The following is a 17,361-nucleotide window of genomic DNA, read 5'->3' as shown; positions in this document are numbered from 1 at the left end:
GTTTTCAAAAAAGCCATATCTATAGTTTCCCTGTGCACACCGAACAAGAAACGATACCTGCTCACTTTGAAGTACCGACAACTCGGCTTGGGCTTAGTGGTGCGGATCCGTTCGGCTCGCTCCTCACTCATCTTAGCAAACCAGGGCGAACGAATACTCATTTGGGACGAATAAGCAAGTGTGTATGCGGTTTTACGTATATTAAAATGTTATTTTTTTTGGACTATAAAAGCTATGTACAGTTCCAATAAAGCACAGATGTATAAATTAAAAAAATGAAGATATAAATAGTGAATTCTGTTTCAAAACCTACACATTTAGTTGTAAATATATTGATTGTTTAATAATTCAAGCAATAAAATGTTTATATTCGTACTATAAATATATAACAATACATAAAAATAGCCTGACCCTGACCACAACACCAATAGCTTTGTTTAAAACTGCTGATTTAATACCAAAGCAATAAGAATGTCCAATTTACATATTACGATTTATTAATTAGTTGATACAGTACAGTTACTGATCTGTTTGCAGTTTAAAAGCCAGTCTGGTTTTTATAAATCTGGTGGAAAGCGTGTTAGAATCTACATTAAAACTTTTTCTCCATATATTGCAAAATACCAAAAAGAGAAACATTGTTTTAACGGAGACAACAGAAAAATATCAATTATTCCTATTTATAATGCAAATAATTATAATTGGAAGAATATAAATACTAGGAAGTTGGTTAAAAAACTGCGTTAAGTGGTCCAAAACCACCAGTAACTACCTATTTGGATCAGCATATCAATATAATATATGGGTAATTCTCCACTAAATGAAAAATCGCTGTCTCTAGCTAATTTTATAATATTCTTTTTATCGAAACGTCAATAAACGTACTTTAACCTTTAATTGTGACTTATTCCCATTTAAACATTTAATTATATAACACATGAATACGTGAATACGTTTTTATTATATTCCGTGCACTTTTATAATAGTACCGTCATTGCGCATAATGCCTCTCTTGTTCCCATTCCACCTCTAAATCCAAAATGTGTTCTGACTGTTCTTCACATTTTTTATATATACGCTGTTGAATAACTTTGAGTAGTATGTTTAAAGTGTGGCTAATGATGCTAATTAATCGGTATTCATCGCAAGATTTAGAATTATTTTTCTTGGGTGAGGGACAAAAGATAGATCTTAATCATTCTTCAGGAATTTGACCGTCTTTGTATATTTAATTAAATAATTTAGTTAGACACTCAATATTTTCGTCATTCGGATTTTTAGTATATCTACTGGAATTTCATCCTGGCGTTTTACAACTTTTTGAGTTTTTAATTGCCTATTTCACCCCTGATATTAGAAGTTGTATATTTTCATCAGTTGGTAATGTTTCATTTATTTCTTCTCTATTATCTGTAAAGGAGGGACTCTAAAATAAGTAGGGGTCATTCAGTACCCTGCGTAAGACAGATTGGGTGGGGGAGTCCTCAACACCGACACGGCGTGTCCCAATGGCAGATAGGGAAGCTCCTGTAGATATGCAGAACAGGTACGAATAAGTCTTAGCCAAATAAGTACCCGTTGATCAACTGAGGACATGACACAGGTCAGCAGCTGTGTCATTAGTGGCCCGTGGCTGAGCAATACAATTCCCGACGGTACAATACCACAAAGTCGCAGGCGGCAATCAAGTTGATTTAACCGGCTGTGATACTGCGAACACTTACCAACCCGTCTGGCAGGCGTGGTGTTTTAATGCCAATACAACCCTTAAAACCGCGATTTTAAAACAAATACAGATTTACCCCAGGTGAGTAGGATGCGTCCAAAGTACATACAATGCCAGAAATCTACTGTCTGAGGAGAGATTCACAGAAATGGAAACATAAATGAATAAAATTAAATGAGATGTCATAGGTATTAGTAGTGAAGTTAGAAAGAGAGGTGAAACTTTAAAAACACTGAAATCAGGGCATATATTCTATCAGACTGGCCCTAAAACTACATCAGTTGGAGGCATCGGTTTCTTTGTCCATAAAAACCACGCGAACAAGATAATAAACATACAAAGTATATCATCTAGAGTGGCGTATCTTATTCTGAAGTTGAACCGTAGATATCAACTCAAAATTATCCAAGTATACGCTCCAACAACAGACCATACAGACGAAAAAATTAAAATATTTTATGACGATAAATCTACTGCGCTTAATGACTCTCGTACTCAATTTACAATTTTATGTGGCGATTTCAACGCGAAAGTAGGTATAAAAGAAGCAGAGCTAGAAACATCCTTGGGCAAATTCGGTTCCCCAGGAAGAAATGACCGAGGAGAAACGCTACTAGGATTCCTACTCCAGAATAATTTATTCAACTTGAACAGCTTCTTTTACAAAAAGATGCACAATCAGTCCCACTACTGAAACGCTGCTAGTCAAAGAAGACAGATCAATCAGGAGAGCTTTAAGGAAATTTAAAACCGATAATATTAAACGTACTATACAGGAAAATAACAGCCTAAAAGTTCTGCGTAGAAAGCTAACGAATGGGAAATGCGAAATTCATAAATTAAGAAACAAGCAAAATGAAATAATATCAATGTAGTATAGCGTTTATTTAAATAAAACGAGCGGTTCGAATTTATATAAATATATTTATTTATAAGTTTACAGCTCGATTATATCTTATCAACTAAAACTACCTCAATCATCGTTACTTATATATATACAACTTATTATTTACTAGAATATTCTGGAGTAGCCCACCTCTAATTCGTCTCATCGAAAGCGCATCGAAGACGGGCGCTATTGAAATGCCAACTCTTGAGTTTTCTAGATTTATCCTTCTAAGAATTGTGACGCATCGGAGATGGGCTATTTCGTTACAGTAGAGACGAGTTAATACAGGTCGTCGAAGAGTTTTACGAGAAATTATATGGAAGTAGACGAGAAGATCAAACAGGAATACCAACAGCCATTTCAAAGAAGATCATAAATCAAGGTCTCGAACTAATGCCATAAATGGAGGTAGATGAGATTCGACAAGTGTTAAGAAAAATGAAAAATAACAAAGCCCCAGTAGAGGATGGAATTGTAATATAAGCTATCGCAAATAGAGGAGATATGCTATTAAATAAATTAAGGAAACTGTTTAATCTATGTTTGCAGCAAAGAGAGGTGCCCAAAGAATGGAACAATAAATGTAGGCTGGCTGATGATGTTGACGATGATCATCATCAAAAACGTCTCAATTTTAGTTTTTATATTATGTGAAGTAAAAAATAAAATTAAGTATGTACCACTGATGTTACCGGAGGATTACGCCGAGCAACATTCATCCCTCGGGTTAGAGGCCCATTGGCTGGATCAAGTTACTCTCCGGGCGTAATCAACTTAATAACACCCTCGGTGCGTAGATAACTATTAAACCATTGTTTTTTAATTGATAATGAAGCGCGTATGGCAGGCCGGGCCCTAGATCTTGTTTCTCTCTTATACATGCCGCAGCCCGTGCGCCCGTCCAGCCATAGGCGTTTCATTAACGGTTAAAAAACGTTTTAAATTGAAATAGGCCTAAAATACTTATCGGGATATGGTAGAACAAGGTTTGAACTTAAATTTAGGTGAATTCTAGGTGAATTCAAAAATGATGTTTTTACTTGTTTTTCAATCTTGAAAATCGTAATTCTGCGTTTTTCTCAGTTCAAAATTATTTATAACTCGAAAACTATCAAGATTACATTAAAACTATGAGACACTTATTTTTGTTCAGAATAATCCAAAAATTTCAAAAAAAAATTTTCCAGACCGAAAAAATTGATTGGTACAATTCGTTTAAAAAAATTTCAACAATTATTCGCCTGGGTGACCTCTTGAACCTTATTTTGTGGTATCCCATGAAAGCGATTATACAAACAAATCTCATAGGAATATTTTTCCTAACGAACCTGAGCTTTTCGCCTTGTCTATAATTTTAGTCGTTAATATATTTATGTTTAACCCAAATTTTTCAGCTGTCTTAATATGTCCATGTACTATCTTTTTGCTATTCCTAAATAATCATCTTAATGACCACATTATTGGCGAAACGTAGGTTATTTAGATATCCACCCCTTTATTTTTTCAATCTAGTTTCTTAAAAATATATTCCAGGACCATAATAGGATCTCCTTGTTTGACTTCCTTACTTATATTGCCTTCTTCATTTGTCGTTATAGTGTTTTGTAGGTCGACGTAATTTTGTCTCCCTTTATTTTTTTTTCTGAATCACTTTATTATTAGTTATATTTAAACCAAAGAAATCAGTCATTGTGTTCAGGAGTTTATATTATTTATTTGTTAAAGTTAAAATTTTCTTCGCGTACATCGAAGATTTCTTGAATTATTATACTATTTTCTGTGATCTTTCCCGTTATATTTATAAAGTGCACTCAACTACCGTAAGTAAACCCTTTTACATCCTGTTTGTCCCGTTATATCTAAGTCTAACATCCAGACCAGACGCAACATCCACTGAGGATATCTTTCATCACGTCGACTACATAATAAACTCTTCACATGTATGAAAGTAAACAACGGACCTATCTGTTTGTATTTGATAGATGAAATTAACAGTACTTTTATCTTTACTTTTTGTTCCGAATTCCGTAATAGCAGCAAGCGCAGCTATTGCAATAGATATACAGTAGTCCCCAACAAGTTTTCGGAAGCACAGTTTTGGTCTATGTATTTTATTGGATTTAAATCATGTTTTTTGTGTATTAATTTGGAATTTAAATTGGAATTGCATATGCGGAAAGACGTAAGAAATAAGACACAAATTTATTATTATAATGAGCATTTTGATATTTGTTTTGACGCTTCGATTTCCAAACCGGAAATCGTTAAAAAAAAATTAAAATACTGGTGATAATGACAATTTAATACGAGTAGTTGACTTACTTACTACTTATAAGTGGTTTACTCTCCGAGTAAACCACTTATATACAGCATCATCTATATCCGTGTTTGATGCAAGTTTCATCGTTTTAGGACTTGTGAATCCGTCAGAAAGATGCCAGACATACAGTTATTTATGCTCGTCTTTTGTCGGGAGTTCGGATAAGCGGTCGTTCGGTTAATTTCGGACCGTTTAAGGTGACAAAGGGCCGGGAAAGGGCATTGGAAGGCTGGAATAGAAAGTGTACAGGAATGGGGACAGGAATTGAATATCACTGCTTGACAGCACCCTGCATCTGCAGATAATCAGGTTATTCTTGTCAATTTTGATATATGCTACGAAAGCTTAAAGAAGAGATAAATAACGAAAAATGCACGTAAATTTTGTTTTTAAGAATTACAATTGATTTCCTAGACTCTTCGAAGTTATTTTATAATTTTTGAGAGTGTGGACAGTTTGTACATAGTTTGGAAACATTTGACAAAACTACATAAATACGTATATTTCCCCCAATTCCTAAACGGTTACCACATTTTCAAAATTGTCTTAAAATAGCCGGAAAAAAGCACCAATGAAATTCTTCTTCTTTCTATGCCGTCCCCAGTAACGGAGGTTGGCGAACACATTTCTAAAAGTTTTTCTGTCTTTTGCAACGTGGAATAGTTCCTCTACAGTCATGTTTGTCCAGTCTCTAATATTTCGCAGCCATGACTTCCTCTTTCTACCTATTTCCTTTTTGCCATCGACTCTACTCTGCATGATGACCTGCAGAAGACTATATTTATCATTCCTCAGTGTGTGTCCAGGGTATGCATTCTTGCATACTTTTATTGTTCTCAACAATTTTTTGTCTCGACCCATCCTTCTCAGCACTTCCTCATTGGTGACCTTGGCAGTCCATGGAATTCTCAACATTCTCCGGTATATCCAAAGTTCAAAAGCTTCTTAACTATTTGCGCTTTTAACGTCCAAGTTTCTACCCCGTACATTAGTTGGAACCAGACGTAACATTCAACAAACCTCAGTCCCAGCGGAGTATTCAGATTTTTGTCACAGAACAATTGCTTGAATTGCTTGAACGCTGCTCTTGCCATTTCTATTCTTACCCTGATCTTTTGGTCTGGATCTAATTCTGTGTTGATGTAAGCTCCCAGATATTTATATTTTCTCACTCTCTCTATTTTCTGTCCACCAAGGGTTAGTTGTTCATTATTTATTGGACTCCTTGATACTATCATAAATTTGATCTTATTTGTGTTGTCAAGTCCCATTTGAATGCATTCACTATTTATTGCATCTAGTAAAGTTTGTAGTTCTTCTATACTCTCAGCCATAATTATTAACTCAATTAATTTATCTATTAAGTTCATATGCTGCACTCGGTCAAAGGCCTTCCTAAAGTCTATGAAGCATACATATGCACTCTTGTTATATTCCCGACATTTCTGCAAGAGTACCGTCAACATCTATCTGCTCCTCACGTTTCTTATAAATTCGGTTTTGAACAATTTTCAAGAGAATCTTTAAAGGGTGGCACATAAGGCTTATCAATCTATAGTCATTATATGATTTGGGATTATTGTTTTTTGGTAGAGGTAAAAATATCGATTTAAACCATTCCTCCGGGATGTTGCCCTCTACATATATGAGGTTGAGAATTCGGGTGTCTCTTTATATTACCGTCATCTAAGGCTTTTTACAGTTCAACTGGAATTTGATCAGGACCCGGTGCTTTTCCTTGTTTTGCATTCTGTAGGGCATTCTTTACTTGTGAGGGTAAAATTTGTAGATATTGTTCTTCTTGACCTATATCTTGTTCATTTTCCCTCTCGTCATGGAACAGATCGATTATATATTGTTCCCATACTTCCTTTGATTTTGCTCTCTTCAGTAAGTATTCCTCCATTACTATATTGTTATGAGTGTTCTTCTTTGTCTGGTGTTGCCTGTAAGTTCTTTAATTTTTTTATGTAAGTTTGAGGTGTCATGTTTGTTACTGAGTTCTTTAAGTTCTTGGCATTCCTTGTTTATCCATTCCTCCTTAGCCTTTCTGATTTCATATTTGATTTTATTCTTGATGGTTTTATATTTATTTTCATCTTTATTTTTGTATTTTCTTTTTTCAGTTACTAGCTCAACTATTTCCGGTGTCATCCAGTCTTTTTAGTGGTTTTCTCTTCTTCGCCTAGGACCTCTTTTCCCGCTTTTAGTATGGCTTTTTTCATATCTGCCCATTCCACGTTTCCTTCAGTTAATTTATTTATCTCTGCGTTTAGATGCTGTTGGCAGTTGTCGTCTTTTAGGTTTTTGATGTTTATTTTGGTGGTTTTAACTGTTTTCTCCGGTTTTCTGAGTTTAATATTGACGTTTGCTAGTAATAGATTATGGTCAGTATCTGCATCTGCGCTTGGATAGGTTTTTGCATTTTGTACTCCATTACCAATGAAATAAAAATATGTAAATCATTTATAAATAAATATCTTTCGAGAAAAACTATACACTTTTTTATAATCAAATTCAAGCATATATATTACCGATTTCTGACCACATGTCTGATTTAGAAATACACGGTAATTGTTTTCTTATTTGGAACCACTGGACAAAACTAAGAATGAAAACCAGCTCGCCATATATGGCGAGAATAATGCACCGAGCGTTGTATTCATTTATATAAATTAAAAAAAGAGCTCTCAAGTAACTAGCAAGTTGATGGGACAAGTTTATCTGCCATTACGTGGTTGTGGCGAGGTTACCTAAGGTTAATCATCACCTTGTCAATGGCATCGCATCTTGTTTAACACTCTGTTTTTAATTATTTGGCGACATTGAGGTAATTTTTTAGGAGTAGCAAGAAGGTGGAGTAGTATTTTTTTGTCGTAACAGATGTTGCGGCCTGGCTAAATATATGATCAAAGCGGGAACCGGTTATGTAATGACAATATTTAAAAGCTTTTATTTAAAGATACGATGGAACTTTTTCCACAAAATACGTAAATAATTGTGAAGTAGGAGTTGTTTTTTCTTTATAATTTCGTCTGTTATACGGGAGCATTGGAATAAACAGGAAATAAACATTTATTTTTTGACATTATTTTATTATTATATGTAAATAATTTAGTTGGAGAATCATTAATAGATTCCATGAATCTATCTTTTAACCACCACATGGTTTATGATCAGTGCAATAACAATGGACAGAAATTTATATGCGTTATTTCAAATCATGATAAACGAAGCATTAAAACAGAAAAATATACAAAGATGTTTCCATCATCGCCTGAATATAATTAAATAAATATCTCTACAAGAAAAATTGTTTTTAGACGGAAGCGTTTCTATTTTCACACTAATAATTTACAGATGTTCCACACTCTTTACGATTAATAGCGTGTTGGATGCGTCTTATGCCCCTAATAAATATCAAGAAGTAACTACGTAAGTCTCTGAAAAAGTAGATAAGGGGTAAAGTAACGTCTTCGGCGGATTGGTTTATTTACTTTTCGGGTGCAATCACCGCACGGGCTGATAACACTTTATTTTATTAGTTTAGTTTCAAGAGTAATGGGTGCCGCACGTGCCTGCTATCATACAATACGAGTACACTGAAAAATTTAAGTTCTGGAAAATTAAGACTGAATTAGTCAAATAAAATTTAACACACGTAAAGCTTTTTGAACTAGGTTTCAAATTGGAAAAATTTCCAAATCGAAATTTAGATGCAAAGAAATGATTTTGTCATGAAAGTATTTATTATTTACACTTATTTTTGTAGTAATTTATAAATGTTATATGTAACTTTTTTTGTATAATGACGTGTAATATTATAAAGATGGGTATACATATACGAGCCGAACTGTTATCGAGCTGTTCGCGAACAGTTCGTTGAAAATATGGTTGCAGCGAACTCATCGCGATCCATGGAAAACGACGAACCAACTTGTGCGAAGTAAAGAGGGGGGTACACATATGCGAGCAGAACTGTTCGCGAACCGTTTGCCATCTGATTTGGTTTGGTCCGATGTTGGAAGGATTAGCGATGTCTACTAATAGACGTTTCCAGAAGACGCCGTCAATAGTGTTTACTTTGTAGTTTATGTGACACTATTGATCTCGTGGAGTCTCCTTTCCTGTCCTCTAGAAAATGAACGAGTGGATTCTATTGATTCCATTTCAACTTTGATTTCATTGATGGTAATCATTTCAAAAGTACTTTTTCACTGCTCTCCGTTGATGTAAGCCACTCAAATTCAAATATTCTCTCATTGTTTAATCGGTTCTGTAGAAATAATTTTGAGGCAGATGAATATTCCTCTAAAATTATACCATCTTTATCCTAGATTACGTAGTTATCGAGAATCCCTCGTATGTTTTTGTAATGGTATAAAAATGTAATATGGAATATATTATCCACTAAAGAAGATATAAAACATTATAAGATATAATACATTAATACAAATTTTTTGAACAACCTAGTGCATTTATTTTAAGTTTGTGTATGTATTTTTAGATACCGGAAATATATTTAAATTTGCCAGCAGTTGTATTTTTTGTTTGAGTATTAATACTTCCGCTATTGGTCATACGCTGGATGTAAATGAGCACTTTAAACATGAAATATACGAAATCGTCAAATATTCTTATAAAACTGAAAACCGTTACCATTGAGCATACTATTACGACTTAGTTAATTCAATTCACTCATACAATCTCTTATTTTGGTAATGTTACTTTCTTCCATCTACTTCTGAGTTTCTCATCAGAGTAGGCTCCATCTTTTCGTTATTGCATATCAAATATTGCATAGTTTAGTAACCAAACTTATAATCCTATTGATGTTTTACATCTTTGAATCATATGTACATGATCAGCAGTACCAAGAGTTTCTCTTTTTCCTAGTGCACGAAACCCAAATTGAGCTTTTTCATCTGTATTGGGATGTAATCCAGCCCAGCTTCTTTTTTTATTTTATAAGTTATCCTCTGCCTTTTTTTATAAAAAAGTAAAGTAAAAACTTCTTTTTGTAGAAGGTATTGCTATTTCATACATTTGTATATAGTGGGCTATTAAATAAATTCTGATAAAAATGGCTATGGGACTTTGTGATTTAAAATAGATAAAGAATTAAATTCCGTCGGGAAAAGAGGCTGAATTGGTACAACGGCTAAACGACGCTCTGGAAGAAGAGGATTTTGATTTAGAAACGTATCAAGCATGCTGCTGTGATTTCGTCGAATACATTGTTGCAAAACAAAGTTTCTGGTGATATCACATCGTTGGGAAACAAAGTTTCTGGTGTAATTATATTGTTAGAAAGTAAATTTTTACGGACATTGTTTTCTTTTTAGAAAATAAAAGTTTCTAACGAGATATATTCTCTTGATGAAATATCTTCGTTGGAAAACAAAGTTGGTACCGATATTTCGTCTTTTGAAGAAAAGAGACTGAAAAGATTTCCTCTTTTGAACAGAAACTAGACGACATTGAAAAGAAGATGGATAAAATAGGGACAGCAGACAGAAGAATTTGATCAATTACAATAGAGACAAAAGACGACGAGACGAAATGTAAGTTGGAGCCACTATCGACATTTGAAGGCAGTGGAAGTTCTGTTCGTGTTTAAGTCCCAAATTTCGACGGAAAATCATTATGGAATAACTACATTAAAGAGAGAATGGATGATCTGAAGAAAAAAAGGCTGCAAACCTGACTATCGCTCTTCGAGGAGATGCTTTAGATGTGCTTCAGAACATAGCCATAGCGGAGACGGATGATTTCGAACAACTTAAGAAGAGGTTAAATATGCGATATGACCACGAACATTTGGAGCATGTATCTCAGTCGCAGCTTAAAAATCGAAGACAGAAAAAAGATGAGGCTCTTCAAGAAAATTGTGTAGATATTGCCAGGTTAGTGCAATATGCTTATCTAACAGCTCCCGAAGTCATGATGGAAAACTTAGCTGTTACAACATTTAATCATGGTCTTCGGCATCATGAAATGCATGAACCACTGCGATTAGTTCGCCAAAAGACGCTGGTCAGTGTCTTGTCCGTCGGGCGGGTACAGTAAGGTTTAGGACTGCAAAAGAGGAAGAAGATGACGACAAATTTGACCAGCTTGTTAATCTGATAAAAGGCATTCCATACAAGAAAACGAAGACCACAAGGAGCTGGAATTGTGGTGAAATGGGACACGTACGAAGTTCATGTAAGCATCCTAGGTACAACACAAATCAATAAACACACCAGCAGTTTAAGAATCTAGAGGGTCAGATAGCTAGATGGATTGAATGACTCCAAGAATTGATTTCAAGGTTGACGTCGCGCCCAGCAGTGTTCCCACTGCAACAAGGCATAATCCAAGGAAGCAGCAGTGCTAAGAACAACGGTGATCAACGTGGAGTGGACGTCTACTAACTAAGATCAGAGAAGAACAAAAGAAAGCTACAGTTTTTACAAAAAATTCGAAAATGGATAGAAAAAAACCGTCGATTGTCTTCGCGAGAAATACCAAACCTATGCTCAGTAGTTAAAGCTCAGTTGATTCCAAAGAGCAGAATGGCCGAAGTACTTCGTCAGTTACATGACAGTCCATCAGGAGGGCATTCTGGTGTAAAGAAAACCCTTCAAGGAATTCGAGAACAGTTTTATTGGATGAATAGTTCCAATGATGTAAAGGACTGGTGTAAGAATTGTACTACCTGTGCCACGAGTAACGGACCTTACCGTAAAATAAAGGCTCATATGAGACAATGCAATGTTGGAAGTCCGTTTGAAAGAATGGCTTTCTTTGCACATTGCTGGGCCATTTTCAGAAAGTGAAAATTCTTAGTATATTTATTAACAATATCTACAAGTATGATTTAAAATTCATGAGCAGGATTTCTATCCTCTCATAATCATCATCATCATCATCATCAGTGAGTCCTGAAAAGCAATCAATACAAAAGAGTACAACTTAAAGTTGTAAAGAAGTTAAACAGTTAAACAAGAAGTCAATAAAAGCATACGTTTTGTTACCTATTGTATAGCTGTAAAAACATTAAATTTACGTTTTAATTTAAGGTTTATTATTAATTAATTAACCTTAAATTTAACATAATGTCGATACTTATGGATTTAATTGTAAAGGAATATCTTGGAAGGCTGTAGTTGAAACGATGTAACCCTGGAGGTTTGACAGCGATACAGCAAATGGAAACTAACTCATAACTTAATTGCATCGCCCTGATTGCGCAGTGGTGAGAGGGCCAACTTACTGAGCGCAGAACCCAGGGATCGTATGTTTGAATCCGGTCTAGATGAGAATTTTATTAAAAAAATATACTGTCTTTGGTGGATCGGTACTCACTCGAGGTACCACAGTCGTTCGGATATACTAATCGATTTGTACAGAAAATAAAGCCGACTTTACTTAGAAAAAAGGCAATTTGTACGTAAAAAAGTGCCTCAATTGCATGTGACAAATGGTAAGATAGATCAATATGAATAAATTGCTACCGTCAAAAGAAAGAATGGTAAAATCGATAATGTTTTTCGATTGGTAAAGTCGATTTTGTAAAATGAAGCTTCATGCCCTGACAAACCAGGATTATTATTAAGGGGGGGATAGGGTTTTTGCGTTTTTATTGAGGTGAGTGAGATGAGGTGAGTGAGCACTCACATAGAAATTGGAATTATTGGAAGTACAATTTCAAGTTCTCATAATTATGCACTCGCGGCAGATAACAATCGAATCACTCGAGCGGATAAAATGGCTGCAGATGCAACAAAAAAGAAAAAAAGGTAGAGTTCGTCGACAACAGGAGCAAAAAGATGCTCTAGATATTTTAGTAGGAAGCATGTCGCTATAAATGTCCTGGAATAGAAGATACTGAGTGAGCATAAAAAATAAGCCCTTTTTTAAACGCGTTTTTCTCGGAATAATTTAAGTCGGTGTTCACTATATCTCAAAAACTTTTTTATCGATTCTTCTCTAATTTTGCACACCTTTTTTTAGATAACTTACTTGGTCGCAACAGTAGATAGAGATATTGTCCATTTTGTTGTTATAATTAATTTTACAACATCCAATTAGTCAAATTTAAACAAAAAATTTTCGAAAATTCAAAAAATTCGTCTTTTTTATTTCTAAAATTTGAAAAAACGATAAAATGAACAATATCTCGACGTTGCGACGTAGGGAAACTTATAAACTAACTCTTTTTGTTTTTTTGTCAACACATGATTCAGTAATAAGTTACAATGAACATCGCGATGTAACTTTTTTTTTAATCTTGGAAAATTAGCTGTTACTTTCTTAATTTTGTATATTTTTACTATATGTTTTCAATATTTTTAAATGTTGTACTATAATGTATTAATGTTTAGTATAAATAAATAAATTTATACTAAAGAATTTTTCAAAAAAAAAAATCTAAAAAATATGTTTAAAATATTGAAAATAAACTCTACCCCCCTTAAAGTTATAAATTCTCATTAAATTTCGTAGCAAATTGAGTTAGCTACATACTTAACAAGCGCATTATGATATAACATACCATTAATAACAACTAACAAACATTTAACGGAGAACATACACTTTTATCACTACAGTCTAATAATTTAAACTATGTGTTTATCGATTGTATGATAAATATTAATATTTTTTGTTTTATGCATAAATTTCATTTGCATTTTATCTCTTACAGTATAATGGAGGTGCCAACGACAAAGAACTTCGCACGAAACAGTTTTCTTTTAATATTAATAAGCACAGTTGTGATAGCCCAATTTACCCCAAGATTTTCCACCCCCAATCCCTGCACGCCGAAAGGAAAATGTAGCGAATGTATTCAAACGCCAGGATGCGCGTGGTGTTACGACCCCGTAAGTACATTTATGTATAAAATTAGAAATTCAATTAGTAAAATATTTTGCAAATTAAGAAGAAACGTCAAGTCTGCGTCTTTTTTGTTTTCCCCTAAGATTGTTATTGAATCAAAGAAACGAATGTTTTTCTAAAGGAATATAACTCTAACTGATAGATAAGTTATAATAATTGCCGTCAAATTGTCTCACCAAACGTTTTCTTTAATAAATCCATTGTGGGACTTGCTGTGTGGGGTTGTGTACAACCTTGTTGAAACCGCAATTCCTTTACATCAAAGAGATTCAATTCAAGAACCAAAAAGTCACTGATCGTGCTCGATAGTGGCCACTATTAACTATAACACTCTCTCCTACATCATCTTGGAAAAATGATGATTCCGCCAGTCTATAAAGTATACCAAACATTCAGTTTTCTGGATGTAACAGTATTATACTCTATTCAATGAACTCAGACCCAGCTGTTCAGTCAATAGAAAGCGAAAGCTTTCTATCGAGCTAAAGGGTCACATACTTGTTTTCGTGTTCTCATATATGTAACCATCATCAACACCAGATACTACCGGATTAGACGAGGACAGTACTCTCCAAAGTGGTATCGCCATAGATCAAGGCCTGTCACTACCCACAATCCAACTCACAAGTTATCTAGTTGGAATTTTCTTGCCACAGTTCTTTCTTATCGACCTTATCATTTCTTTGGAATTGTCGAAAGTCCTGTATGCGCTCCATGAGTTTCAAGTAAATTCTACTAGAAACCAATTCGCTAAGAATTTTGCTTAGTTGAAAAGATATGTTGTGGAATGCAAGTTTTAGATTCCCCATGTCTCTCTTAACACCTTTATCAACGTCTGTTTTTGCCTTGCAATTCTTAGAAGGCACAGATTAAAGCGGAATTCTTGAATTTGGTTTCGAAAATTAGTCTACGATTTTATTATCAGATGTCGCTACATTGCGTCTATACGAAGCCATGTTATAGTTGCTTCCTAAGACAGAGAAGAATTATTTCACGTTCAGAGCGCTTGCGAAAGCCGTTCTGATGATGCCTATTGGGCTGAAATACGTATAAACGGATGCGCAAGCTCCCTATACGTGAAATAAAATCTTAACTGTCTTTTCCTTGTTAAATTATTATCGTTTCTAACTATATTCCCAACATCGTTGTTCTCTCCACATTTGAATATCTATCTATTTTTGCTCTTTAATTTTCGTCATCCATAATTCTCATTGTTAATATTTTTTTTCATCTCCACCTCTTTCTTGCAACATTTTTTAACGTGCAACTTTAGCTTCCTTGTTATGTGTGTATTTAGCGACGGAAGTGGAGAGTCTCAAATGCTACCTATGCATCACCATCTTGCCACAATTTTCAAGTTTAGACTCTCATAGACGCGTATATATCCTTAATTTTTGTTTCGTTTCAGAACTTCGGTGACGGCCCACGTTGCTTCGAACCCGAACTACAGTACCAGCAACAGAAAAAATGCCCCGAAGAATTCGTTCTTTTCCCCGACAATATACTAAGTGTCTTGAGTAATCTGGAGTTAACAAAAGCCCATAAAGGAGTAGCAGGTGGCGGGGGAACAATCGTATCAGGCGCCGAAGGCAGCTATAATGCTTCGGAGCATTGGAGCGCCCATGGATGGGAAGAGGGAAGTGCGGGTGGAAGCGGAGCGTTTGCTGGTGCTGGTGGGGGGAAGATAGTGCAGGTCACGCCTCAAAGGATCAATTTGAAGTTGCGAGCAAGTAAGATTTCCTATAACGTATTAAAATTGTTTCAATATTGACTTAATCTATTAAAAAATCGCTCTAAATTAATCACATCCCAGCTTCATTTCTTTTTTTTCTAACCTTTTAGTCAAACATCACTGATAGTAAAAATAAAACATTTTGCAACATATTGAGTTTTCAAGAAAAACGTAATCGTTTTATTAGTTGATTAAAAAATCTAAATGCAGAACCAGTATTACAATAACTAGTAATTAATGAATTATACTAATTAAAATATAGCATGTTTAAATGGACAGTTACATTTGAGATAATTAATTAGTGTTATCGAATATGCTGATAAAAAGATTCACCTTCTAACCTAGATACAAAAATATTGCAATGAACACTGATTAAATGAATTTAATTTAGATTTAGAGCATTCATCAAAGGAATTTCTAATAACTCTAATTTCTAATAATTCTAATAACGCATTTCTTAATATTAAATAGTAGGGTTGCCTCTTCCTAAATTATTCCTATATATTTCCCTTTTTGGGCCCCGTAGCTCGTTACCGCAATTGAACGAGGAAGGGAATTCCCCTTCTTCGTGCCAAACTGTCTGATCCAAATTTGCAACTATCTGATGATTTGCCAATTAAGTATGATGTAGGTATGCATCTGTCATCTGTGCAATCTACAGTTACATAGCTGCAACCACTGTGTCATGTTTTCTGTTTATCCGTATGTGTTCATTTGATCACATCTATTGTTCTATATATATCCGTAGGTCTATTAGCTAGTCTTTTAGCAATTTTTTTTTCTTAAAATCATATTTCTATTGTTTAATAACAGAGCTAAACCTCTATTTAAGAGCTAAAAATTGAACAGATTTTAAGTGAAGATATAAAAATTTTCTAAAAAAAAATCTTTTTTATAGAGCCTGTCAGAGCTCCGTTTGTTTGTTGAATGGAATTTCAAATTGAAGTGAGATGAAAAAATTGCAATATCTCGGTTTCTGTGGCACTCAGAAGTTTGATTTTTTTATATATGCTTTTATATACTACTTTTTATATACTTTTCCTCTTGGTCTTTTCAGGAAAAGTGTACAGCATAAAAATGAAATACACCCAAGCAGAAGACTACCCAGTCGACCTTTACTACCTTATGGATCTCAGTAAATCTATGTACGACGATAAGGAGAAGCTGTCGTATTTGGGCGACAGTCTGGCAACTACGATGAGAAAGTTAACATCAAACTTCCGACTGGGCTTCGGTAGTTTCGTTGACAAAGTTGTCATGCCATACGTCAGCACTTTACCAGAGAAGTAAGTTCACTATTTTAATTTTCGTTAGTAGTTTCGACTGAAAATGCGTTTTTTTTCTCTCTAATTTTTGGTGGAAATAATCACACTAAAGTAGTCATATCAATATAGAGAATGTTTCGACTTGTTCTTGTTTAGTGTGTAATAAATTCTACAACTGCAAAATTGATTGGGTTTATAATTATTAAATTGATATATTGACGCTAAGATGCATTATAAAAATAATAAACACCCTTGAAAGTGAGTATTTTACAATTATTTTAGAGCCTTTTTACACTATACATATTGGAAAGGCAAAAACTATATTTTTCTGCAAAAACTGTGATAGATATGGCAACATGGATGCCGTGAAAGATTTATAAGAGCAAAGAATCGGTCGATTCACATGCCTAAAGACTTGTTTACACGAGTAGAGTTGTGAGGAGAGTTGTGTGTAGAGTCGACTCTACTCGCTACTCTACCAAAAATGGCTTGATACCGTTCACACGAGAAGAGTTACAAGTATAGTACTTATGCTAGTATACTGTG

General features: G+C 34.4%; 1 protein-coding gene across 3 annotated transcripts in view; it reads left to right on the top strand.

Annotated features, from left to right (window-relative positions):
- The window catches only part of mys (position-specific antigen beta subunit myospheroid), a 78,015-nt gene that overhangs the window by 14,063 nt on the left and 46,591 nt on the right, over positions 1-17,361 (top strand). For all 3 annotated transcript variants that reach the window (XM_072532248.1, XM_072532249.1, XM_072532250.1), the window contains exons 2-4: positions 13,625-13,802; positions 15,227-15,548; positions 16,608-16,836. In XM_072532248.1, coding sequence (XP_072388349.1) covers positions 13,625-13,802; positions 15,227-15,548; positions 16,608-16,836 — 729 coding nt within the window. The remainder of the gene's footprint in view (positions 1-13,624; positions 13,803-15,226; positions 15,549-16,607; positions 16,837-17,361) is intronic.

Source organism: Diabrotica undecimpunctata, chromosome 5 (genome assembly GCF_040954645.1).
Source record: "Diabrotica undecimpunctata isolate CICGRU chromosome 5, icDiaUnde3, whole genome shotgun sequence".
In the NCBI taxonomy this organism is placed as follows: Eukaryota; Metazoa; Arthropoda; class Insecta; order Coleoptera; family Chrysomelidae; genus Diabrotica; species Diabrotica undecimpunctata.
This window is presented reverse-complemented; position numbering and strand designations above follow the sequence as displayed.